This window comes from Myxine glutinosa, chromosome 14, assembly GCF_964187855.1.
Source record: "Myxine glutinosa chromosome 14, kmMyxGlut1.1, whole genome shotgun sequence".
Classification (NCBI taxonomy): domain Eukaryota; kingdom Metazoa; phylum Chordata; class Myxini; order Myxiniformes; family Myxinidae; genus Myxine; species Myxine glutinosa.
Window position 1 is genome coordinate 42,015,021 of NC_136274.1, and position 27,959 is coordinate 42,042,979.

Below are 27,959 nucleotides of genomic sequence, written 5' to 3' on the forward strand. Positions count from 1 at the left end.
TGAGTGTGCCATTGTGAAGACATTTGCGATCAGTGTAAGGGCTGTGTCATTCAAACATAGCGATAATGAAGTTCAATCCAAATAAATATCTTGAACATTTTGTCTCGCTCTTAAACAAAGGCTTGTTGATGTGTTTTAGACCTTTTAATGATCAGTGTACTGTATGCATAAATGTTCATTTTTTTTTCAAACGCGAATATCGTAGTAAAAACAAGTCTTACAGTTTTCTATATACTTTTTTTTTTTTCAACCACCCAAAATTTGACTTCAGGAACCCCAAAAAAACAGAATTGCAAATATGGGTGCCTAGTAGGGAACCCTAAAAAAAAGTTAATATGGAGTCATGATTTATATAATTATTGTATAAACATTTTTCTTGAATTTACTGTAAACTGTGCCTCCACTCACTTGTCCTCTGCGTAAAATATGAGGTCTGTACAAGGTCTTTATTCTTTCTGCCTTTAGTATAGATATTTGTCAAAAAAGAATCAATCCTATTTCTTATTTTAAAGCCTTTAAGAATAACACCCAACATTAACTGTGCTGAAACTCACATCCTATTATACCAATGAGGAGGTAGGGGGGTTATGGAGGAGAGGTGGAAACGTCTTTCTCTTGAAAAGGTTTTTGGAGCCAAAACCATGACTCCAATGGCAGCAGGAACACACTATGCTGGGAAGAATGTTTGGCATTGGCTTGAAATTACAGAGAAAATAACTCGCATTGGTGCCGCATTTTGCTTCATTGTCAGGGGGAACAACTTCCGGCTCCACATCATCCTTAATGTAGACATTTAATCGCATTAGATTGAGCCAATTACGTGATTATCTATTAAATTATCTTTGTTTGTTGCTTGTTTGCTCATTTCCTTCCACGCTCTTAAAGTTTGAGACACATTTCCTTGTCCGTTCCTTAAATGAAAAATTAAGCCGGTGTTTCAATCCACCACATGATATTCATTTTATTCAATTAATATCATGTGATGGATTTAAATGAACAAATTTGACATTTTCCATTCAAATAAATTTGGTTTCACGTCAATTATTCCCGAATCAGGTGGAATCATTTTTATATGAAACATAAGTATGTTATGTATCATTGTCTCTTTGATATTCATTCTTCAATTGGCACCGATAATCAGTTTTGCTTGCATTCATCTGTGTTCTTTGTACATTAGTCGATCTCCTTTGCATTTAGATCGTTACTCAAGGTTTCAAAATTGGGTCGATTACCAGAGTCTCTATCCCAACATTTCTTCATGAGAGTGCAGATGTCTTCAGGGCATCCGTCAGGACAAGACAGATGAGATCCGTTATCCACAAATGTTACAACCTCCTTGGCATGTGGCAACTCTGCCAAAAGAGAACAAGCAAGTGTCATTTGTGTTGTGGCCTTGGAAGACTTTCTTGTTGAACTTTTTAGTTGTTGACAAAACTGGTAAATAAATACTCCAAAATCCAACTAATCCTTTATCAAAATCCATTTCATCAAAAGTTTTCATAATCTAGAATCTTAGTTTGGAACAAACATTTATTTGGTTTGATGTAAACCCCAAAACGTTCACATGAATCATTCATCAAATTCCAGGCGTACAATTACAGTATTATTCAAGTAACAACAAAATTCTACCTTTCAATATCACCATCTCTTCTTTCTTCAAATGACAGTAAGATTTACAGACCGACAACAAGCAAGTTTGTACCCTAACTTGTAAACCAAGTAAAGTTTATAAAATTGTCAACAAAACCCTGCCCTTCAGTATCTCCTCCCCGAATACTAGCACAGAGGTGTACAGGTGACTTACCATAGTAGGGTATTTTCCCAAATGTGTAGATCTCATAGAGGAGTACTCCAAATGACCACACATCAGACTTTGTGGAATATTTACGAAAAACCAGTACTTCTGGTGCCATCCATCTTACTGGCAAGTTATCTTCTTTTGCCCGGTAGTATTGTCCTTCCTGAAAAACGGGAAAAGTTGTCGATTTTTCAGTGTACGTCATCTTTACCACTTTTTTATTCATAATAAACCAAGCAAAACATTATTTTGCGAGCTTATGGTCTTAACATTAATGGGATTTATGATGTTCTATTCACAAACATATTGCATGTCTACTGTGAATGATGTAACGTATCGATGAGGATGTGGAATAAAGTAAAACATGGGAAAAATGATCTTTTTTTTCAAAACACGTCATTGTTGCTACTGTCGTGGTGGCTGAGGATGTTCTTATTTGAGTGGTCCTTCCATGTACTTTTACATATTTTTCTATTGTTTCAAGGAGTATTCCTATGTATAATTTTGTGCTCCTTCTGTGTTTGTCACACGCCATTCTCAAGGGTACAATGCTATCGTACAATAAATTTTAAAATGTTACTGTTGGAACCGCTACATTACGCTCCTAATCTCACTTCTTTTTCAATGCCAGGAAGACGGTTAAAAAAAAAACCGCATTTTTATGTTTAAATGACAACATTTTGTTCCTTGTAAATCAGTAATTAGGTTTCCAACCAAGTAAATCGATTATTTGCTTTCCAACGGTTCCATTTTTCTTTATTATCGTAATCGTGATGGATACACACTCAGACGGATGGACAGACGCTTCTCCTTTTAATAATAGATGCTTTTTTAATCCATGTCTATCAAAAGGATTGCCCAGTAAACATCTCTGCTCTCTTTCATCCTCACACCAGAAAGCCCCTGCACTGTCTTGTAATGATCCTTTACCTGCCATCACCCTGTCTTTCTCAAGTGTGTACGGTACTTTAGAAATGCTTACTTCTGCCTAATGTTCCCTGACATGCCTTCCTCATTGGTGAAGTCTCACTATGTAACTCAGTTGTCTCGTAGTCTGTACTGCTTCAAAGCAAGTCAAAATAAGTTGTAAAACCTGCTCAAACCAGGGACGGTGCTCTGCCAAACCTATTTGCGCAGATTAATTGGTGTGAACATTCCTGTGTGCACCTGGAATACAACCACCAGTTTTCAACTCATTTCATTCTGTGGTTCAGGAATATATGGAAGTCAAACAAACACACACCCACAAACAAACCCTTCTTGATTTTATAGCATTGACGAGCAAAGAACTGCTCCTTACGGATGGGTTAACACACATTTTTTGACCATTATGGAGTGGAAATGGTGGGAATAATCCAGAACCTTCCAAAGCCAACACAAATGGCCAAAAATATATGGAAACTATTGAATTTGGGGAGTAAAACATAAAAACTTAGCTGGCGGTTAGGATTTGCTTGAACAATGACCATAAATTGATATTTTATTATCTTGTACACAGTGCTGAGGCTTCTGGAAGAGCGAGAACACAGAATGGATCAGGACATACCAGAACAAAAGGAACAATAAAAAACAAAAAAGGTGGGGATGAAGGGAGAAACACCAACGGCATGGTTGAGAAACAAAATAGCAGGGAGACTTTGAGAAATAGGGGATGTGCCGAAGAATGAGGGCTAGGGAAGGCCACAGGGTGTGAACAAGATGGATACAGACTCAAACACCCAATCACAGAAGTGGAAGGAAAAACTGGAAAAATGGGCTTGGGGAGGGTTAATGAGAGTAGAAAAGATCATGGTTGTGGATGAGGGATGACCTAAGGTGATGATTAACAACTGTCCTGAAGCCCTGGAGGGAAGAATGGGATTGAAGACAATGTTGAAGTTGATTCCACAGGTGGGGAAAAAGTGGAACAAATGAGTGGAGGTGAGTAGTGAGTCTGGGCACATGGATAGAGTATGGAAAGGGCAGTGGGTGAAGACCACAATGGAGGCAGTTGAAGACAGAGACCACCAACCTGCCTGTGATGTGAAAGTGATAGGTCCAAAGTCTAACTGATCTCATGTCTGACATTGAGGGCCTCAATTCATTGTTGTGAGAGTAGAAGCAGCATGTCCCAGGTAGATTTACTGTGTCTGAATCTGAATTGCTGATCTGAGATGAGGCCGATGGAGAAAAGGAAGGATTTAATGTCAACTATGATGATTTATTCAATGACCCTGCTGATGATTGGAAGTAAGCTGATGGGTCTGGAATTAAGGCGACCAGTTTTTGCACCTGAGATGTCTTTCAGTTGTATTTGCCTTCTAGGAAAAGAAAGCAAGTTGCTTCAAGGTAACTGCTTCGCTGTAGGATTCCATGTACCATGGGTGGGAGGAAGGGTATGATAATTGAAGTCAATATGGGATGGATTTGTGCATGAGAGAGAGCAGATTTCTGTGAAAGAATTCCACGGCTGAATTAATATCAGAAGCAGTAGATGGAGTTGACCAGAATGCCCAACTTTGTGTTTGTGTTACAAAAGAGAAGATTGATAGCATTTTCCTTAGTTCAACCAACTTTTCTTGGTGACAGTTATCTTTTGATACAGTTCTTCAATCAAAATTAGTTTTGTACCTCAACGATCCTGGAAAGTCCAAAGTCAGCTACTTTGCAGGTTAGTTGCCCAAGTTCTGTCTTGGTCATCACATTTTGTGCACGAAGATCACGATGGATGGTGTCCTTGCTTTGCAAGTATGCCATTGCGGAGGCTACCTCTCTGCAGATCGTCAGCAGTTCATGTTGTGTCGGTTTTCCATCAGTATCACCTGTGCATAGACCAAACATCAAGCAATGCGTTAGTGAAGCCTGTCCAATATCACTCTGTATATGTGTTCTGTTTATTTTTGCATGATGAATTTGGATTTAAGACGGCATGATACGATTTTAAGTTCATTATTTGGTGGTTCGAGTGTTTGAACCACGCATGACAGAAACTGTGCAGCACAACACTCCTTAATTTAAAATAGTTATTAATGCAGTTGTTCCCAATTATTTGTTAATGTTGCATGAGCATTGGCTCAATGAAAAAGTGAATAAAATGATTGTAAAAGCCTCACGACGTAAAACTTGGAGCAGATCTTCCTCCATGAGCTCCATCACAAGCCAAAAGGGTTCATCTTCACAGCAGACAGCATATAACTCAAGCAACCGAGGGTGATTAAACCCAGCCATGATATTCGCTTCTCTCAGCAGCAGATCTGCCCTCGTGATTCCTGCAATAGGTGCCATTCTGTAATTCCCCATACTGTGACCTATTGTTGAAACATTTCTTCTCATACTTAATTAAACAGTTATGTTTTGCTTATACCTTCACACAAGAACAGTCATGGTAATTACCAGGACCTGAGATAATCTATCGATGAGGTGAGAAAGCGTTTTTAGAGAAGTTCCAGGGTGAGTAGAGGAAATAAAGAAATAGAGGCCCGGTTGCATAAAGCATCCTTAAGGACAAATTTGAGGAAATAACTTTCCCCTTAAGGACCTCCTTAAGTTGATGGTTGCATAAGATGCGAATATCCTTAAGTTTTTCCTTAAATCCTCCCTTAAAGTCAAGGGAGCCAACCCCTCAACCCCCTGTCACTGGCTTTTCTCCACCAATTAGAAGCAAGCTTTCATAAGTCGCCCAGGTATTAAACATTGTAAGAAAGGTCACTCTGATTGGAGACGTGAGCGATGACAGCATTCACAACGGCAGCCCAGACCCCGATTGTGCAAAGTTTGAACTGTATTGATCGAAAAATGAAGAATGAGATGCGTTTTGAAGGCTTTCATTAAATCCAATATGGCTGCTTTGTCACGTGACCCATGACGTCATTATTATGCTATTCATGAATTCAAGTGCTATACTATAATTGGTCAAAGTTTCAAGTTCCTACTCAGATACAAATTTACTCAGATGAGTAGGTGGGACACAATTTCATGACATAATAATAATAATAATAATAATAATAATAATAATAATAATAATAAATAATAATAAACAACGACTTCGTCCCCTTGATCCCCTAATAATATTAATTAACACACCGCCGTCCACATGGTGGGTGTTTCTAGTAATTCTAGAACATTAGAAAGGGAGTGATTACGAAGGGAGCTGATCTAGATGTTTAATATAATGAAGGGTTTAGCCAAATAAATGCAGAAGGGTTTTGCAACAGAAAGGGCAGTGACAGGATTAGTTGTCACAACCTGAGTAAGGAGAGTTAGGGAATAAGAAGTAATAATAAGGCAATATTACTTATTAATAAGGTAATAAGGCAGGGGTCCTTCACTCAGAGAGTATTTAGTGATTGTAAGGGTCTCCCTGCAGGAAAGAGCAACAACAGAAATAGTAGGATTGCTTCAACTCGAAAATGAGACAGTACGATGTCTTAGTTGCGGGGTTTATCAAAATGTGAATGCGCTGTTGATATTTGTTCATCCCCTCACCCAACAACCCTGTAAATCGCTGAAAACAAATAAACAAGTTAAATTATAAAACATCCTGGTGATATCCCTCAACATTAAATAAAATTAATGGGGTAGGCATGATGGACCAAATGGCATCCCTTAGCCAACCAACTTTGTTATATTTCCCTGTAGTATTCTGTTTGTTTTAAGTTTTGCACTTTATATTCATTGTAAATGACCACTGACCTTTCTTGAGTTCCTTGATAGCAACAGATGTTGTGTTGTTCCACAATCCCTCATACACTTTTCCAAAGTTTCCACTTCCAATCTCTTTCTTTATCTTAAATCTTGCATGAGGAACTGTGTAATTTTCCAGTATCTTCTTAAGGTCATCTATAGATGGTCGTGCGGGTGTCTGCTGTGGAGGAGAGACAGTGTTAGACAGAGACAGAGACAGGTCTGGACGAGAGACAAAGTGTTAAAAAGCTTTTAAATATATTTTACAGTGAGACAGGAATCTTTGTGCCATGATTCACTTGTTGTATTCAGGGTTAAACTTTAACTGTAGCCATTGGTAAACTGGAGCATTTAACCTATAAATTTCACCATCAGATGTTTTTTTGGAACATTTTAATGTTATTTCTGTAGTAGTTTAACAATGAATGTCTTTCGTGTTTTATTCGTTTGTTTCCCTATATGTGCCGGTAATAAATATATATGATGTTTTAACATCCCACCTTGTTGCACAGAGTTACAAGCAAATCGTTTCTGGGTTCAAAAAAGACCCCTGTTGTTTTCGTTCATTTTTATACATATATGATTACTTCACAAGGTATTTGTATTGAGCAGATCCTCGAAAGGGATCATTGAGGTTTATTTTGACAAATCAAGAATCAACGAAATATTTCAAAGCACAAATCAAGAAAATGGAAAACTGTAAGCTTTGATCATTATAGACAGCAATGATCGTTCCTGACAGGATGGTGCTTCACCAGCAGGATCCTGCACCACAAAGTGTGCAGACCCTCAGATGGGCATGGTATCCGGTGTCCTCCTGCTGGTTGACGTTAAAGATCCCACAGTGTCATTTGCGAATTGTCAGCACCCTGAAGAATAAATTCCAAAGATTTCTGCCATTATCCGCTGCGCCACCGCATTCCCTTGCAGTGACGCACACACATAGCCACTTGCTGTTTATGAGAGAATACGATCACTCTAATGTACAACGATCTGTAAACGTCACAAGGTTTGATGTTTCCATTGACCAGAATGTTTTGAACCACTTGTTCTACCAGCTTTGTTGTCTCACTTGTTGTCTTCTTGATTTTCAGCACATGCATTAAAGCAGAAACGTATTACCAACTTTATAGACAATTTCAACTTTAAAAAATTCCGTCTTTATACGTTACTCTGCCCTTTATTAACAAAAGTTTCGGTCAAGTTTGAACCTGACTTTTCTGAAAGTCAGCATCACCCTGACTTTTGAGTACAAGCGCATTTAAATTTTATTCATGTTCTGTAAACATGTGCACTGACCTCAGAGACATTGAACAGCTCAGATGTAACTTACTTGATTTGGAGTTTTCTAGGCTGGTTTCAATTCATGATGATGGAATCGGACAACAAACTCCCATCCTCATATTTTGATGTAATTTGTCACAAACAATGCCATTCTTTTGGAAGAAGTGTTACTTGAGCTGCCACATTTGTTCCTGCTTGCTTGTTGGCCATTACATAAGATCTCTTGATATATTTTGAAAAGAGTTGGCCATACTGCTCTCCCCTCTGGGCTGGTGTTCCTGCCTCACACCTAGCTCGTCTTCACGCTGTTGAAACCAAAGCTTTCAGAATCATTGGAATCTCCCGCGAAGAAGCAAACTCCGAGGGCCTTTCACTCACTCACCGCAGGCAGGTTGGTGGTCTTTCTGTCTTCCGACTCCTATCTGACGTAGATCCCCCAGCTCTCTCTGGGCTCTGTCCCCCAAATATTCCTACAGGTCGCACAAGATCTGCCAGTAACCCTTTTATGGTGAAATTGCCAAAATCAAGACTCTCTGCTCACCTTCACTCCTTCATTCCTCTTTACTCTCCCCTCTGGAACAAAGTCCCTCACTCTCTTCAATCCCACTCCTCGCTCCATGTCTTTAAAACAGCTGTTCACCACTATCTATTGTCTTCCCCCATCCAAAACCTTGATCTCTTCTACCCACGTTAATTCACCCCAGATCCACTTTTTTTTGAAATCCCGACTTCTTCCTTTCCTGGAAGTTCTAGCAGTGTCCATGTGTTTTATACCTTTCCCATCCCCCGCCAACCCCATGCATCCGCCCCCCCAAGCTCTCTCCTTCTCACAGATTTTCCGTTGTCCCCGTTCTCTGCTGTTGTGTTTGTGTCCCTCCCCCTCTCTCCCCATCTTGTCTACCGCTCCCCTTATTTTGTGTTTTATGTGTCAGTTAGACTTTTTGTGTGATTAATGTTCGCTCTTTCACGAGCCTCGATCTTGTATACAAAAAAAATTAACATTTTTTACATGCTCTTAATAAAATTACATGAAATATCTTAATAAAAAATTACATGTCCAGGTTCATACCACAAATCTGTTTAACTTCATGTCTATATTAATCAAATGGAAAAACAGATACTGCATTGCAATCATCAGAAGGAACCCCAAGACATAAAGAGCAAAGATGGAATCGTCAAGAGGAACATGGAAAGGATTCAGTTTTCAGTCGCTACTCCTCGACCATCAACCCATCCAGGCAGAGCCAAGTGAGCCCTACAACTTTCTGCAAGAATTCACTTCTCCTTCGACAGATAGATAAAGAAAGAGAGAAATAAAGACGAAAAGCATGAAAAGAAAAGAAAAAGCAAGGATTAGAATGAATAAACAGAAATGTGAAAAAGTAGAAAGAGGTGTGAACGGAACAAACATTTTGGGAAGAACCTGTGGAGACAGATTTCAGCAGTTACTCCGCAGGCTCAAATGTAACAACAGGTACAAGCTACCAGTGGTCCATCAGCGGGGAAACACAGTCCACCCTGCAGTAAAGACAATCAAACGGAAAACCAAATACTGCATTGGAGTCATCAGAAGGACTGCGAACAAATAATGAGCAAAGATGGAGCCATCAGGAGGGACCTGGATCTGATTTGGGTTTCAGCTGCTACTCCACTACTCTCAAATCCATAACTTACTTTGGTTTTTACTTAACACATGAAACGTCTACTTAATTTTGACTTTTATCCATATTTTATTTAATCTATTTGCAGGGTCTTTATGACTATGGTATTGGCCCCAAGGTCTCCTTTGATACTTGAACAAAGGTCCTCTTGTGAAGAATCCCACGGGATATCATACTGCCACGAATCTGCAATCAGTTTTACATCTCTTCAGTAGGAACAACTCTTTCTGACAGAAACAACACCATTGTGATTTATTGTCAAAATTAAGCCCATGAAGAATAATTGAACCCAGAACTATATGTAATCTAGAAATTAGCACATTGCTGATTGAGCTACTACTCTGTTATCATTGTTTTAAAGACATAATTAGTGTCAATAAGAAATAACAGAGTTAGGAAGTCTTAACACTGTCTATTTTGCTGGTTACCTCAATTGTTGACATTCCAATACCTGATTGGTCATCATTTTCTCGTAGAGCAATGACGTTTGTCGGCACGAATCCCACTTTTCGACAACCCTTGTTTTGTGGCGAGTCCAGAACATACACATGACACCACGAATCATTCACCCTATTCAGCAGGGACATTTTGTCTCCCTTGTGGAGCTTGATATCCCACCCTGAGCTCGGTTCATAATCGACCAATGCTACGTATAGCAAGGGTTGCTTTCTGCGGCAGCAGTTGCAGTTTCTCGGGCAGCACATTTGCCACAGTTTGCTTTTCACAATCCCCATGGTGATTCAAGGTTAATGAATGTCTGTGGAACCTCAGAGAGTCTGCTGCAGCTGACTTCTTTTGAGTTCTGAATTGAAGAGTCTTTTGGCTCAATGATCTTGAAGAGATCAAATATCTGTAATTGACAGACAGAAGACAGCAGTCAGTCACTGAAGATTATTTATTGTGAGAAAATACAATTAAGCTAATAAAAGTCTTCAATAAAGAAATATGACAATATGTAAACTTATGTCTTTCAACTCTTTCGAGTTAAATCATAAAACGCTTATGTCTTCTGTCCTATCTCATAAACATCCGATATTTTAAATCGCGCTTCAAAGTAATATCCAACTTTTCCTTTGTCTAATTATTTTTGGGTAGATATAACTATATTTTTTAGAATCCTGCTATTCTTGCCAAATAAAGCTGCTCAATGCAACCAATAAAAGCGACACAAGGTAGGTCCTTTGACGTTCCAAACCCTTACCTGGGATCCTCTGCACCTGCAATCATTCAGAAGTAGCACCTACTGTACATATGAATACCAATGCTACACGCCCATGCGGGCCACCCATTATTCTCCATAGACAACTGATAATATGAATTTTCTTGATAAAATGGAGACAATATGTTTGATACATATAATTATATCCCTCAAATACTGCACTTATGCATATTTACTACCGATAACTTACCGATAGAGATATTAACCTTCCTCCAAAACAACCAAAGCAGTTGTGATTCAACAAGAAAATTACACCTTGAGATTTTATGCAAATATTTGGAACTGGTGTTACCAGTTTGTTGAGTCAGGGGAATGAGAATTCAAAACAATTCTTTTGATAGCAGTTTCCTTCTGTCTCAGTATTGTGCATGCATGCACACACACACACACACACACACACAACCATTTATGGCAGCTCTTCCTGACCCTGACGTCCAAACTCTGGTAGAGTTGGAGGATCTGCCCATTTTGTTGGAGGCTGGGAAAACATTTGCAGTGCATTCAGAAAGTATTCAGACCCCTTCACTTTTTTCACATTTTGTTATGTTGCGGCCTTATGCTGAAATCGTTTAAATTCATTTTTTCCCTCATCAATCTACACTCAATACCCCATAATGACAAGGATAAAACAGGATTTTAGAAAGTTTTGCAAATTTATTAAAAAGAAAAAACTGAAATATCACTTTGACATAAGTATTCAGACCCTTAACTCAGTACTTAGTTGAAGCACCTTTGGCAGCGATTACAGCCTCAAGTCTTCTTGGGTATGACGCAACAAGCTTTGCACACCTGGATTTGGTGATTTTCTGCCATTCTTCCCTGCAGATCATCTCAAGCTCTGTCAGATTGGATGGGGACCGTCGGTGGACAGCCATTTTCAGGTCTCTCCAGAGATGTTCGATTGGGTTCAAGTCAGGGCTCTGGCTGGGCCACTCTAGGACCTTCACAGAGTTGTCCCGAAGCCACTCCTGCATTGTCTTGACTGTGTGCTTAGGGTCGTTGTCCTGTTGGAAGGTGAACCTTCGGCCCAGTCTGAGGTCCTGAGCGCTCTGTTTCAGGTTTTCATTAAGGATATCTCTGTACTTTGCTCCGTTCATTGTTCCCTCAATCCTGACCAGTCCCCCAGTCCCTGCTGCTGAAAAACACCCCCACAGCATGATGCTGCCACCACCATGCTTCACCGTTGGGATGCTATTGGGCAGGTGATGAGCGGTAGTGAGGTACCTTATTAACAAAAATGCCAAGGACCGTTACACTGTGGACAAAAGCACAATTTTTTAAACCAAAGCTTTGCCCATGTATAAGGATCAAAAAGAGGGTAAGCTCCAAAAAATCTGATAACAGGAAGTGTATTTAATGACGTTACAATAGACTAACAAGATATTAGAGCAAATTAATGTATAAAATATTGTTGCGGTTCTCTGCCGCCCTTCTTCCCCTTACCAAGGGGGGGATTAATCCCCTTGTTCTTTCTGGGCTTGGCGGAACTGAGAGACTTGAAACGCCTCTTCCGGACAAACGCAAGGTAGGGTTTCGGGACCAAGTCTCGCTCGTACCTAAATCCCTGCGCCGCCACGGAAGCGGGGAAGCAAGCCTCGCACGAGCCACGTGTGATTTGGGTACGCCGAGCGGATTGAGTACCACGTGGTCCATGCAGTTACCGTTAAATATTGGACCCCGATTAGAGCGGTTCTACTCATACCACGCTTAGCCAATGAGGAAATCACGAGAACGATCGAATGGAAAAGGAAGAACACAGGTTTAATTATTATTCCCACACGTATGTACAATGATTAGTAGGGTCAATATATGAAAAAAAACTCACCTAACCCCCAAAAAATTGATACAAAAGGTTTTTCAATGGATTCTGTTACCATTGGGCATGCTAAATAACATACTAAAAATCTAGTAACATCTGACTTCCGGAAAGGGGTAATTTTCAAGATGGCGTCCAAGATGGCCGCCGGGAGCTTAAAATGGCCATATCTCAATTATTATTCAACCTAGAAAGGTGGCTTTGGTGTCTAACCCTAGGTTTTAGGGCCCAAGGAATCCAATTGAATCAATAAAATTACCATCAGTTAATTATTTATTGACAAGTCCAAGATGGCATCCCAAGGTGACATCCTGATCCACTAAAATGGCTCTGTCGAATAGTAGTCAACCTAGAGAGATTTTTTCAGTGTGTATACCTAGGTTTAAGGCACCCAGGAAATCATCAAAATTACTTAAATAAGCACAAAGTAATCAGGTAATCCAGTAAGCCAGGTTTACCAGCCCATTAGGCATTTGTTGTCTTATACAGTTAGTCGCTATTCATCGTCATCCTCCGACTCCTCTGGAAGAAACTTGTTATGTGGATTGTCACATTCTTCAAGTTGGCACGGTCCACAGGCAGTAGTACATGGTAGTCCATATCGTCTCATATTCATGCACATTCACACCTTCCTGCGCCACAACACCAGTGACAATGTTCCTTAATGAAGAGTCTGGCGAGAAAGGTGAGCATCCTACAAGTTTTGAACTGATCTCCTCCAGGTCAGCAGCGTCCCTTTTCATCCTTGACTCCGTCAAATCCTTGTGCTGTTCAGATGTCGTGTATGACATGTTTGTGAACTCCTGCATTGCGATATTGTACTCTGATGTTATGGGGCTTGACATGGTCCAAAGGGCTCTCTGCTCTTCAGACATTCCGCTTCCGCGTGTCAGACCTCCAGTGGTCTTCAACGACCTCATCAATGTCTGCTCAATGACAAGATCTGAACTGAGGCCTGCCCATAACTGGCTGCTGCGACGGATAACATGAAAACCCTTTTCGAATTTTCTGAATATGTGTGGGTGGTTGATATCAAGCTGACCCATCTCTTGGACATAGACGTATGCTGATTTCAGGTAACTGTAATGCCCAGCTGCGGCGAATATCGGAATGCAGTCAGAAACGGCGCGTAGGTGCATCAGCCAAGAACCTGTTCGATCTGCCTTTATCAGTGACATAGCAACTTTTACCATGCTTTGGTAATTCAGCCACAATTGACTTGTCTTGGACCTAGCACCCAGTTCCATCTTCCTTTTCTCCAGCTCTTCGTTTATTCGACCGAGGGTCTCTGAGGTGAACACAGTTTCTAATGTCATCTCACCGTTCAATAGTGCAGTATACATCCCTTCAGACTCTTCAAACATTGCTGCAAATTCTGAACATTACACTCTTATCTCCAATCTGAAACACACACTTGGTTCATTAGCTGGTGAGTCGGAGGATGACGATGAATAGCGACTAACTGTATAAGACAACAAATGCCTAATGGGCTGGTAAACCTGGCTTGCTGGATTACCTGATTACTTTGTGCTTATTTAAGTAATTTTGATGATTTCCTGGGTGCCTTAAACCTAGGTATACACACTGAAAATATCTCTCTAGGTTGACTACTATTCGACAGAGCCATTTTAGTGGATCAGGATGTCACCTTGGGATGCCATCTTGGACTTGTCAATAAATAATTAACTGATGGTAATTTTATTGATTCAATTGGATTCCTTGGGCCCTAAAACCTAGGGTGACACCAAAACCACCTTTCTAGGTTGAATAATAATTGAGATATGGCCATTTTAAGCTCCCGGCGGCCATCTTGGACGCCATCTTGAAAATGACCCCTTTCCGGAAGTCAGATGTTACTAGATTTTTAGTATGTTATTTAGCATGCCCAATGGTAGCAGAATCCATTGAAAAACCTTTTGCATCAATTTTTTGGGGGTTCAACCATATATTGACCCCTCTAGATCGGTGGACGCAGAGACACAGAGCAGCACTTAGTCAGTCTTATCTTACTACCCAGACTCAGGCCCGTCACACTCACACAGGGGATTGCAGGTAGGTTGATGTTCAGGCCAACTGCACCGGCGTGGTCGTCCAGGAACGGCCCCGTCCGGCTCTCCACGGTCCCAGCACGTCCCGCGAAGAAGGCAAGCAGGCGGTGGAAGGAACCTCGTAGTGCGTCTCCCGAACAAAAGGCAGCCGATGAGGTAGAACGGAAAATACGCGTCTCTCAGTGCGGCTGGCGGTTTCACAGCCGTTATCACTCGCGTAGCTTAATGCACTGTACGTGGCTCGGCTTCAAGCTCAATGGCGCGTTGCTTTATATTAACGCGTATCCTGGTTCAATGCGCGTCTTTCTCCACTCGCGTATCTTTCAAAGTCCTCTTCGGCTCACCGCGCTGCTGGAACTCAACTCTCAAACGCTGGTGCTCAGTTCTCCTGCTGCTCAGTCCTCAGTCGCGCGAGTCCTACTCATCAGTCCTCAGTCCTTTGACGCTCTCCACTTGCGAGTCCTACTCATCAGTCCTCTTACTGCTGCGAGTCCTACTCATCAGTCCTCTTGGGGGCTTTGCGTAACGGCTTATATAGATATGCTCCGAACCCTCTCGAACCTTCCAACCACGCCCTGTGACGCAGTGCTGCCGCCACAACCTCTGAGCCCTGATTGGCGGCTTGCGCTTACCGTCAGTTCCTCTGCCGCCCTCATTCGGCCCCGCCCCGACCCTCCTAGGCCTGCCTCATGTTAATTCGCCCAAAATGAACCAAAGTCAGCACAAAGAGGCACGAGGCTAGGGAGGCGGGATAGTCAGTAGAAGTAGGACCTATTCTCCTTACTCTACTCAACGCAGAACTAACATAGGAAAAGGACTAAGCTCACAAATACTAAGAGATGACTACACTATCGCGAGGCTACATGTTGCTTGTGTGACTAACTATGAGGGGGAAATTTTAACCTTTATTATACTGACTGTACAAAACTCAAAACCGCAACAATATGTTGTTGTGAAGTACTGTGCCGTGACTGAAGCTGCTCTCCAGAATGATGTTAGTCTATTTGGTCATCTGTACATTGTAAACCAGCTGCGTGAATGTGACCCAGATGTATTCTTCTGCCACGAGAATCAGCCGTACCCCCCTTCTATCTCAAATTCTCTGGAAGACAACGGATAACAGCAGCCAAGTCTAAATTGCTGACGTGCTTAGATCTTAACGGACAAGGAGAACCACCAGCACAATTTGAATATAAGATCTTTGATGGTGCCACTCTGGTCCATGGATTGCCTACGTCCTCTGCGTCTACATTTGATGACTATGCCAGAACAATTTTTCAGCCCTTTCTTCACCGTGAACTGCGGTGAGTGAGTGAAAGGCCCTCGGAGTTGACTACATCGCAGGAGATTCCAATGATTCTGAAAGCTTTGGCCTCAACAGCGTGAAGCCGAGCAAGGTGTGAGGCAGGAGCACCAGCCCAGAGGGGGGAACAGTATTCCATTGAGCTGCGGATGAAAGCCTTGTATGTGGTGAGGAGCTCAGGTGTGCCAAGGAAGGACTTCGCACGACGGAGGATGCCCAGTCGGCGACTGGCTTTGGAGGCCAGCTTGGAAATGTGGTTTTCCCAAGAAAGATCATGGCAGATAGTGAGACCCAAAAGCTTGAGCGACAGAACTTCTTGGAGAGGATTGTTGAGAAAGTAGATGGGAGGGTTGTCCAGTCGGTCCTTTCGGAGAGACATTGTAAGAGTGTGAGATTTGTCAGGATTGAAAGACATGTTCCACTTGTTTGACCAGTCTGTGATTTTGTCCAGGTCTGCAGAGAGTGAGGAGGCTGCAGACTGCCGATCTGAGGGATGAGGAATGGAGCGGCAGATAGTGGAGTCATCAGCAAAGAGATAGAGATGATTTTCCAGAGAGTCGGAGAGGTCATTGATGAAGACCAGAAATAGCACAGGGCCCAGAACACTACCTTGGGGAACTCCAGGCCAGAACAGGAAGGGAAGATGAGAGAAATCCATTCAGGGCCACACGTTGCCTACGACCAGAGAGGAAATCCGCAAGCCATGAGTGGAGATTTCCCTGAATACCATAGGAGGTGAGTTTGGTGAGCAGAGCTGGGTGCCAGACCGTATCGAAGGCATGTGATATGTCAAGTGAGACAGCTCTGATTTCCTGTTTGGCATTGAGGACCTCCATCCATTGTTGAGACAGCAGAAGCAACATGTCCAGAGTAGAATGACCTGGTCTGAATCCAAATTGATGATCAGAGATCAAGCCATTGGAGAAGAGGAAAGATTTCATATCTGAAGCAATGATGGATTCCATGACTTTGCTGATAATTGGGAGCAGGCTGATTGGTCTGTAGTTGCAAGGATCTGTTTTTGCACCTTTTTGTGTAAAGCGGTAATGTTTGCTGATTTCCAAGATGCTGGCAGATGACCTTGAGCAAAAGAGAGGATGAAAAGAACAGAGAGAGGGTGAGATAGAGCGGCAGAGCAGGATTTTAGGACCCGAGGGCTGATGCCATCTGGTCCAGTTGCAGAATCAGAGTCGAGGTTTGATAAAAACTTCTCCACCTTGTCAGGAGAGAAGGACACAGAGTCCAGGAGCAGTTGGGTTCGACTGGGAAAGGTGAGAACAGAGAGAGATGGGTTTGGGACACAAGATTTTGAGGCAAACACAGAGTTGAGGCATTCGGCTTTGTCACGTGCGGTGTCAACTGTGTAGCCATTTGAGGTAAGGGAGGGGATGGAGGGGGAACAAACACCAGAAACGGATTTGACCAGACGCCACCAGGATTTGGAGGAAGGAGACAGGTTTGAGAGTTCAATCTTGAGTGTGGAGAGATAGTGCTTCCTGGCACTCCTGAGGTTATGGTCCGAGAGCTAGGTGGATTTTATTTGACATGGAAACTACAAAAGCTTTGTCATGCTGGCGTGGTACAGGTAGCTTACCTGACCCCAGAAAGCCAATTCTTAAGTGCAGCTAGCGGTGGGTGGGGTAGGGGGCGCCACTCAGAGTACCCCCCAGATTGGTTTTATTTGACAGAGACTACAAGACCAACTCATATGCCAAGTGGTAGGGTGATCTCCACTGACTACAAATCTGCAACTTAAGAAGAAAATTTCTGGTGGGGAGGTCACTTAAGAACAACATTAATTAGTGCTAATTAGGCCTTTATTTGACATATAAGCTACAAAACTGAAATCACATACAACATGTAGAGAATGGTCCCCTCATCAATAAACAACAACTTAAGAACAGAATATGTGGTGGTAAGGTCACTTAAGAAGAGGTCAAAGGTCACGGAATAGGGGTTTCCAGCTCTTAATTACTGTTTGATTACAACATGCCACATGATACACACATGGCGTTGTCAATGAAACCTATATCAGTGGAGCCTGAAGTGAGATACATGAGAAGCAGAAATTTTTCCAATCTTACCACTTCCTTTGATTTCAATCAGCGAAAACATTTTAAAATGTACCTATTTGGCCCCCATGGCTATTTACACTGTTATTTGACATGTAAGCTACAAAACTGAAACCACATGGAAAATGTAGAGTACGGTCCCCTAATCAACGAGCACCACCTTAAGAATAAAATTTGTGCTTGGGAGGTCACTTAAGAACAGGTCAAAAATGCCAATTTTGACTGAATGACCTTTGAACTAGTTTTATTTGACATGTAAGCTACAAAACTGAAACCAGATTCAAAATGTATAGAGAATGGCCCCCTCATCAATAAACAACAAGTTAAGAAAAAAAATTGTGGTGCGGAGGTCACTTAAGAACAGGGCATTTAACCCTCTCAATCTGATTGGAAAGTTAAATGGCAACTACTGTACACTGTACATCGATAACACCTGGATAATTAAGTAGGCCTAAAACTCGAGCACAAAACACTCCTGCACAAGAACCAAACACTGAATGGATCCTTCGACGAATTCCTAGTGTTTAGAATGTTAGAAAACGTATTGGAAACTGTTTGCAGTGCCTTGTCCTCCTGTAAGTGTAACATACATTGTATCTGAGATTTGAAATTAAGAGTTACTGTTCGTCATCTTCATCGGATTGCAAAATGTCCTCATCAGAAGAGCAGGGTTCAAAGTTGTCATTATCCTCGGCATCAGTTTCAGTTTCTCCTTCATCAGGAACAAGAGATCCAGGTATCTGTGGTCCATCAAACCATATGACGTCGTAGGCTTGCCCTTGAACCTCCCAGCCATTTTCTGCAGTTGGCTGTTGACATATCATCTTTTTGTTGGCATCCGCCCACATTTTGGCAACAAATGATGCACGCTTGATTTGCTGGGAGACCTCGGCTTCACACGGTGGTATCATGGTTGCATCGATGCCCCGAAGGTTCTCAAGAGGATTCTTCGCTGTGGCCTTTGGTGCATATGTCTTCTGAAACACTTTATAGCGGTGTGCATTGAGTGAAAGTGCTTGAATTGGCTTGGCTCCATACATTCTTGCAGTGAAAGACATGATTACTTCCACTGAATCCAATCCCAAGTTGTCCGTTGCCATCTCTGCAAATGCGTCTTGAGCATCCTTATAACCCTCAAGAATTTTGAAGGGACGTTTCTTTCCTTTTTTGAAGAAGGCAGATGTGTAATCTGATCCCGTAAATGCATGGAAGCCAGCTAGTGCTTGACAGAGTGGGGTTTCCAAGACTTTGCTAATTGCAGTGATGTCTATGAATCGCCTGTCATTCCTTCCCGATGTCCCAACATCCATCCAAATATGTGCTTTGAACTGCCTGCAGTGAAACAGCAGAATGACGGCGACATCTGTATCTGATGCCCTGACTGCTATGTTCTTCGCATTTTCCTTGTCAATGTGACTAACATGAGTGCAGATCAAGGTGTTAGCTTCTTCATGATTGGTTTTCAAGGTCTCTACTTCTTCCTTCATGACTTTCCCATCTTTCACGTAGAAAAGGTAGCATGCTCCAAGATACGAGAGATACACAAGTCGTCCTTGAATTATGTCTGCATATTGCTGGGCCTCCCATTCCATTGCCAGGAATTTTGGTAGCTGCTCTTTGAATGATCTTGACTTTAGACAATCCAAGATATTTCTCGGGCGGTGCTGTTCAGGTCCAGATATGGCGTATTCTTTCTTGTCTGTGTCATCCAGACCTCTTCTTGCTCTTTCACAGTCTTTTATTGATAGGACTGGATATGCGTCAAAGATGAGATGCACTCTTCCACGGGAGAGAGCGGTGACTTGTCTTAAAATGCCGGCTGCCAAGGCTCCATACGTTCCTGGAATGTGGGGTGGAAGAACATGTAGCAGGAACATACCATCAACCACATAGGCATCAACTGAGCTTGGTGTGACAGAGGGAACTTTGCTCTCTAACAGCTCCAGAAGGCCACTCTTTTCCGTCTTGACCATACAACCGTCTGTGCTGCACATGGACAGTGGAACCGGTGTCAGTGGATATGACAAAGATATGTTTCAAATCAAGTTTTCTCTGACAAGCAATGACAACCAGGCAACCAGGCAAACCAACAATAAGGTCACGAGTGCACACAAGTGATGCAACACGTTTGTCTCTGTTACGCTTATTTACTGTGCCATTTTCCGTGAAGGTTCTGAGCTTCTCCCTTTTGATTGGCCGTTCAAACCGATTTGGATCTTCAATGCAGGCATCAACAAATTCGTTGTATCTGGCTTGTCCTTTCTCCCGGATGGCCAGCAAACATGTCTTGATGGAATCTGTCGCTGCCTTACCAGTGCTGATGTTGTACAGCCTATCCGATATTTCAGTGTACTTAAATGGATTGCATGAGTCTTTTATCTGGTTTACAACCTTATGCAAATCGCTTGTGTCTCTTCTGATGCGGGCTGGGCGGAGTTCAGCTGTGATGTCTTCCGTTTGAGATAGTCCGGTCATTGCTAATGCCCTTGATATAATTGCTGCTCTGGTGGACTTGGTTAACATCCAGCGAAGACGTGCACTGAAGTTGTTTGTCATGGATGATATACCAGTCCGTCTGGATGCAGAATCGGCATTTACTGTCTGTTCCAGTGTAAGATCTACTGGGCATCTACTGAATGCCTTGTCAGTCCTTTTAACCGTAAAGACACCGTTTTCCAAGATAGAACGAAGTCCTGGGTGAGTACTGTCCATGTTTACCAAGTCCAACTGAAACTTCGTGAGCCACCGTGAGTAATTGACATGGTTTGTGGCGAAGAACAAGTGTATGATTGGTGTTAGTGCATGAGTGAACAGGTCCACGTCGTTTGTTCGAATTGCTCGCTCCAGAAGGTGGAAGTCGTGGATAAAGTCGATGTAAATCATCCAGGATTGGGCAGTTGGTCCATGTGTCCCTGATCGGGTTTGGACAGCATACTCCTTGTATGACGTGACACATCTTGTGAACGCAGAAGATGATTCTATTTGTGTCCATGTCTCTTCATCCTGTTTTGTTTGTAACCTTGAAAGTAAATCTTCGACTTCATCATTGCCTTCAAATGTCTCAAGGAATGCTTGGAAGTGTATCAGTTCAAATGCCAAGGCCAGTATCGGGTGCAACCGTTTGCATCTGTTGAAGTGCTTGCCACTCAGAAAACCATTCAGGGATCCAGCAGCTAGGACATCTGTGTCTCGCAGCATTTCTGGGCCACCAGATGCATCGATCAGTTTCCCTAGGGCTTTAAAGAAAGCCATTTCTATGTGGAATGGACCAAGCATGATGAAGACCTTGTCGAACCTGGGCGACTCGGTAACCTGAATCTGCATGGCAGGTTTGGCAGCATTGAGGTCATAGGTTACAACACCATACTGCTGACCGCACTCTTGCGCACAATTCTGTGTGGTGATTAGGGTATCCTGTATAACATCAAGCGACGTTATCGGCTTGTTCAAGTTTTTCATATACAAGACATTTTGTTCTGGAGTTGTGTCTGGGAATATCAAAGCATTGAATCCTACCCACATGGGAATGTTAGCCATCTGCAAGGCATGACATATCATCCATGCAAGGTCCTTGTCTAGAGCTAGCTTCCGATTAGCAGGCCGGTTGTCAACATCGGTGGTTTCATAATCAAATGAAGAACATGTCTTTCAATCCTGACAAATCTCACACTCTTACAATGTCTCTCCGAAAGGACCGACTGGACAACCCTCCCATCTACTTTCTCAACAATCCTCTCCAAGAAGTTCTGTCGCTCAAGCTTTTGGGTCTCACTATCTGCCATGATCTTTCTTGGGAAAACCACATTTCCAAGCTGGCCTCCAAAGCCAGTCGCCGACTGGGCATCCTCCGTCGTGCGAAGTCCTTCCTTGGCACACCTGAGCTCCTCACCACATACAAGGCTTTCATCCACAGCTCAATGGAATACTGTTCCCCCCTCTGGGCTGGTGCTCCTGCCTCACACCTTGCTCGGCTTCACGCTGTTGTGGCCAAAGCTTTCAGAATCATTGGAATCTCCTGCGATGTAGTCAACGCCGAGGGCCTTTCACTCACTCACCGCAGGCAGGTTGGTGGTCTTTCTGTCTTCTACCGACTCCTCTCCGGCCTTGCTCCCCCAGCTCTCTCTGTGCTCTGTCCCCCCAATATTCCTTCAGGTCGCACAAGATCTGCCTGCAACCCTCTTCTGGTTAAACTGCCAAAGTCTAGGCTCTCTGCTCACCTTCACTCTTTCATTCCCCTTTTCTCCCGCCTCTGGAACAAACTCCCCCACTCCCTTCAATCCCACTCCTCCCTCCAGGTCTTTAAAACAGCTGTTCACCACCATCTCTTATCTTCCCCCATCGAAAACCTTGATCTTTTCTACCCCCGGTAATTCACCCCAGAGTCCTTGCAGTGTTCATATGTTTTAATCCTCTCCCACCTCCCCCCAAGTCCTCCCGATGTCCCTGCTCTCAAATGTTGTGTTTGTGTCCTTCCCCCTCTCTTTTGTGTCCTTCCCCCTCTCTCCCCATCTTGTCTACCGCTCCCCTTGTTTTTTGTGTTTTGTGTGTCGGTTTGTCTTTTTGTGTGATTAATGTTAGCTCTTTCACGAGCCTCGATCTTGTATACAAAAAAAACAAAACAAACAAAAAAAAAAATGTGCCCATTCGGGGTTTTTTACGGTATGGCTCAAGGGGCTGTTCCCGAACATGCAGTTTTCTCTTTCTTGATACTTTTTCTGGCTGTGATGTTGTTGGCGCAACTTGATTAACGGGTCTGCTTGTCCCTACCACATCTTTATTTTGATACAAGATACCCATTGTATCGTGAAGAGTGTCGGCTCCTGACAATGTCTCAGACAGTTCATCAAAATTGTCGAACGCCAAACCAAACACCTGATCAAGAAGGGTTCCCTCCGGACAGGTCTGCTCCGTACTCTGAATGGCATCTCCTAAGGATGTCTCCAGTGTCTCAATGGTGTGGTAATTGACAACATGGCCAAATCTGTTCAACATTTCAATCAGCTTCCTGCTACCAGTCATAGACTTGATTGCCATTCCGAGAATTATCTGTTTGGCTGGTTTTACTTTCCCCCTTTGAGTAACGAATAAGGCATCCTGGCTTGAGGACAAGGCACGACGTTTGAGTTTTGGAGTGTACAAGTTTTGATTGGGGCCCCCGTACAAGACCTGAAAGAAATCTATCAACATATCTGGGACAGTAACTTCACCCTCATACAGGTTTTGCAGAGTGGGAGGTTCAGGTAGAGGTGTGATTTGTGCATGTTTGATTGCTTTACGCAAGAGTAAGGCAGCCTTATGAATGACAGCTTCAGGCGATGCTGCATAATCATAGGCTGTATGGATAAGGTGCTCACCTAAACCTGTGGGATAAACAATGGCCTCTGCCTTTCTAGCCCTATCTTTACACTCTACCCTAATTATGTCACCAAATTTATTCTGTAAGTTTGTTGCCAAATTTCTGGCTGTAGAAATTGGAGTCTCACCGGCGTCTTCACAAAGCTCTTGGTACCGAGTGAAGATGGATGTTAGAAGTTCAGGCCTTTTGCCAAATATAACTGATTTCTCGATGTAAGCATATAAACCTAACAAAGAAATGCTACCTGCAATAGCAGTAGGCCTATGGAGAGACTGTGCATTGGAAAGGTAAGTACTTCTGCAACTGTGATGGTACCGAACCTCTTTACATCGAAAGTCTACACCAGAGATCAGTCCAAGAAGGCTGTTGTCCTTTTTATCAGCTGCAGCAGTTTTTATTTTTATCTCAGCTTCGAGAGTTTCACATTCACCAAGATGTTCTTCTCTACCACCCTTCTTCTTCCTAGCTTTCTTGCAAAACAGGCAAATGCGTGGGAAAATACCCGAGGTAGACGTTGACGGGGCAAAATCACATGATGAACGCAGGGTCTTCTCACTTGATGCATGTGTCTGGGTTTTTTCTGTTGTATCATCACGTGGCACGGCAGTAAAGTTTTTGTAACAGTTCACGTGATAGCCATGGCTACTGTCGGATTCATCTGGCAGCGACTGAATTATCGTATAGTACTTGGATGTGACAAAATTTCGTTTTTGTCTCCTCCTTGCTGCTACATTGATGATGGATGACCAATGGTCTTCAGTGATGGGTGCGATGTTGCCAGTGGTCTCATCTGCTTTTCCCACATGGAGGATACACTTCCTGCCAGGGTCAGGAGCTACCCCGCTAGCATGCTCCATAATCAAGCATAGGCCTCACCTGAAATAAAAAAATGACATATGTTAGTGGGTTCGAAAATCAACAAAAGTTGGGGGCATGTTATTTCTTATGGAGAAAATGAAACATGGATCTCTGAAGGTTTTTGCATGTGTCGATTATAACGCTCCTATTTATCAGATTGTGTGGAAATCAGAAACGCAAAACCTCTCTTTAAGGGCATTATAATGTAAATTAGATTAGGTATGTCGTTAATCGTTGACATGTCTGACAGGTCTAATAGTCCAAGATCTGGGTGGATTTTATTTGGCATGGAAACTACAAAAGCTTAGTCATGCTGGTGTAGTACAGCAGCTTACCTGACCCCAGAAAGCCAATTCTTAAGTGCAGCTAGCGGTGGGTGGGGTCCTTCAAATATTATTTCTCGGAATTTGGTGAATTATTTTCGAGTATGTTAGATGAGGAATCCTTGGAGTTTATAATTTACAGGAAATTGCTGGACAGGGAATTCCTCAAATATAATTTCTCGGAAATTGTTGAAGTATAATTTGTACAGGCAATTCTAAGAAATTACTTGTAGTAATTTAGAAGAAATTTTACCTGTACTAATTTAGCAGAAATTGTTATAATAAATGTTACAGCTTTTACATTGTCTTCACAGTTTACAAGTTTCTCATGTAATTAAGTGCAGAAAACCACTATTCCGTGACCTTTGACCTCTTCTTAAGTAACCTTACCACCACATATTCTGTTCTTAAGTTGTGGTTTATTGATGAGGGGACCATTCTCTACATTTTGTATGTGATTTCAGTTTTGTAGCTTACATGTCAAATAACAGTGTTATTAGCCATGGGGGTCAAATAGGTGCATTTTAAAATGTTTTCGCTGATTGAAATCAAAGGAAATGGTATTGGAAAATTTCTGCTTCTCATGTATCTCACTTCAGGCTCCACTGATATAGGTTTCAATGACAACGCCATGTGTGTATCATGTGGCATGTTGTAATCAAACAGTAATTAAGAGCTGGAAACCCCTATTCCGTTACCTTTGACCTCTTCTTAAGTGACCTTACCACCACATATTCTGTTCTTAAGTTGTTGTTTATTGATGAGGGGACCATTCTCTACATGTTGTATGTGATTTCAGTTTTGTAGCTTATATGTCAAATAAAGGCCTAATTAGCACTAATTAATGTTGTTCTTAAGTGACCTCCCCACCAGAAATTTTCTTCTTAAGTTGCAGATTTGTAGTCGGTGGAGATCACCCTACCACTTGGCATATGAGTTGGTCTTGTAGTCTCTATGTCAAATAAAACCAATCTGGGGGGTACTTTGAGTGGCGCCCCCTACCCCACCCACCGCTAGCTGCACTTAAGAATTGGCTTTCTGGGGTCAGGTAAGCTACCTGTACCACACCAGCATGACAAAGCTTTTGTAGTTTCCATGTCAAATAAAATCCACCTAGCTCTCGGACCATTAGAAACACACTTGTTTCGAGCTTGGTGGAAGGAACTGAGATTGCCTTCAGTTGGATTTGCCTTCCAAGACGTAAAGGCAAGTTGTTTCAGGGCAACTGCGTCACCACAAGATTCAGTGTACCATGGACGGGAGGAAGGGTAAGACAACTGAAGACGAGATGGGATAAATCTGTGCATGAGAGAGAGCAGTTTGCTTTGGAAGAATTCCCAGGAAGAATTGATGTCAGAGGCATTAGAGATGGGAGACCAGTCCAGTTGATTGATGGCTGCTTGCAGACCGTGCCAGTCGGCCTGAGTGAAATGCCAGACTCGTCGGTGCTGAGGAGGCTCTCTGAGAATGGCCAGTGAGATGTCCACTTTAACAAGCACATGATCAGAAGAACCGATTGGAGCAGAAGAAGAGCAGCAGACATTTGCAGGGAAGTTAGTCATAACCAAGTCCAGAAGAGAAGATACTCCATTGACTGAGATCCGGGTCGGGAAATTGACAGATTGTGTCAGTCCCAATGAGTCGCAGAAGTCCTTTGCTGAAGAGCCATGGCTGGTGAGAGAGGTACCCACACCCAGCCAACTGGCATGGTGACAGTTGAAATCACCACATATGGGGAAGAGAGAGTTGGGATGAGTTGATAGAAGTTGGTCCATGTTGTCCGACAGAGAAATGTAAATGGAGTCATCACTGTTTGGAGGACGGTACAGAACACATATGAACAAAAGTTGGGAGTGGAGAGGAAGCCGTAGCCAGAGGTACTCCTGTGGGTGGGGTGGAGAGAGGGCAGTGCAGGGAGAGTGAGGAAGAGAGTTTTTGATAAAGATAGCCACCCCACCACCAGGACGAGGACCAGGTCTATCGTACCGGAGGAGGGAGTAACCAGGAAGAGATATTAAGGAATCAGAGACATCTTGAAGGAGGAAAGTTTCTGTTAAGCAGATCAAGTCTGGATTTTCAGAAGCAACCTGAATGGAGAGATCAATCAGGTTTTAGCGAAGGCCCCGGATGTTTGAGGTCCATACCGTTAGTGAGGAGAGAGGGGGAGCATCGGGTGCAGGACAGGGGAGGGGAGGGGTAGGGTCAGATGAAGGGTGAGAGGGGGATGTAGGAAGAGCAGTTGATAGTGTGTCAGAGATTACAGAAGAGTTACAAGAAAGGGAAGGATGAGGAGGACGAAAGGTTTGATGGTGATGGAATGAGGCACAGTGAGAGTTTGTTTGAGGGGGGGCAGAGGAAAGTAGAAGGTTGGGGGAGGTGGAGGTATGACATAGGAGGGAGAGGAAGTGGGGAGGAGGCAGCTTTGAGAAAGAGGTGGGAGGAGGGAGAATTTGGGAGGGATGGTTGGGGGGGAGATTTGAAGGGGAGGGGCAAGGGGGGAGTTTAGAAAGTGGATGATTAATGAAAGATGAACATTTTTAACAAATTGGGTTTGTTGTGATTTTCAAGTTAGCGATTCGTTTAAGAACGATGGAGGAGGGATGGAATGAATGAGAATTTAGAGCATGGAGTGATTTGGAATCATAAGAGATTGAATATTTTTTTGAAATGGAATGAGTTGAAGAGGAAATTGAAAGGAGCCTTTTAAATAAGAAGAAAAACAGCGTGTTGTAATAAACCACTGAATAAAACACTGAAGGGGATAGTTGAAACATTTAAACAGAACTGTGAAGAACAATCTTATATTCACAAAAATACCAATGGGGAGAGGAAGCCTAGAGCGACGACCACGAGTCACTTGAACAGGGCAAAAGGTGGAAGGCAAGGGGAAAATGGGGGCGGGGCGAGACAGCGCACGTGGGCAGAGGCAAAAGCACACGAGGAGAAAGGGAAATAAAAGTTTTTTTTGTTTGTTTTTTTGTTTGTTTTTTGGGGGGGTGTGGGGGTTACAACGTTAGACAAATAGTAGATGTTTGGTGAAGCTTGGTGGAGAAGGGGAAATCAAAAAAGCTAGCAAAACAGCGAAGGAAGGAACAACCTTCGACGGGGGAAGCCTGAGGCTGCAAGGCCTTGCTCGCGACGCGGCAAACAAACGATTAATTTATGAAAGATAAACACCGAGAAACTTCCAAGGGGGACACTATAAGTTCACACACCGAACGATAAATACAGTTTCGACAAAATACAATTGTGAACAGACTTAACTTTGAAAAACGTGGAGACCGTGTGGACCGTCGAAAGCCCCTGCCACCGTCTCCAAGATCTCGCGAGATCTCGATAATTATATGTTTGATTTTGACAAACAAAAACTCACGATCCACATACAGTGTGGATCCATGGGCTTGTTTTTTTGACAAACAAGATATTTGACAAACAAATTATATGTTTGATACATATAATTATATCCCTCAAATACTGCACTTATGCATATTTACTACCTATAACTTACCGATAGAGATTTTAACCTTCCTCCAAAACAACCAAAGCAGTTGTGATTCAA

General features: G+C 42.7%; 2 protein-coding genes across 10 annotated transcripts in view; one reads left to right on the forward strand and one right to left on the reverse strand.

The window, feature by feature from the left end:
* Positions 1-27,959, forward strand: part of LOC137439739 (cathepsin L1) — a 93,962-nt gene that overhangs the window by 10,294 nt on the left and 55,709 nt on the right. The window lies entirely within an intron of this gene.
* Positions 130-27,957, reverse strand: LOC137439738 (tyrosine-protein kinase-like). Of its 7 annotated transcripts, none has more exons than XM_068135788.2 (7): positions 27,909-27,957; positions 9,834-10,255; positions 6,470-6,641; positions 4,891-5,046; positions 4,409-4,599; positions 1,805-1,961; positions 130-1,352 (listed from the first exon to the last, which is right to left on the reverse strand). In XM_068135788.2, exons 2-7 carry the CDS (start codon positions 10,137-10,139, stop codon positions 1,174-1,176), a joined length of 1,161 nt encoding a protein of 386 aa, XP_067991889.2. In that variant the 5' UTR covers positions 10,140-10,255; positions 27,909-27,957; the 3' UTR covers positions 130-1,173. The 7 variants fall into 7 exon arrangements, with proteins under 7 accessions (XP_067991889.2, XP_067991893.2, XP_067991892.2 ...); XM_068135792.2 differs by having other exon boundaries at positions 6,470-6,638; positions 27,909-27,950; XM_068135791.2 differs by lacking the exon at positions 27,909-27,957 and adding an exon at positions 14,479-15,001.

Coding starts and splice junctions, on each gene's coding strand:
- LOC137439738 (XM_068135788.2), bottom strand. CDS start 10,139: ATGGGGATTGTGAAAAGCAAACTGTGGCAAATGTGCTGCCCGAGAAAC. Junction 4,600..4,890: donor TCTGCTCCAAGTTTTACGTC/GTGAGGCTTTTA, acceptor GTCTATGCACAG/GTGATACTGATGGAAAACCG. Junction 1,962..4,408: donor GACTTTCCAGGATCGTTGAG/GTACAAAACTAA, acceptor CCCGTTTTTCAG/GAAGGACAATACTACCGGGC.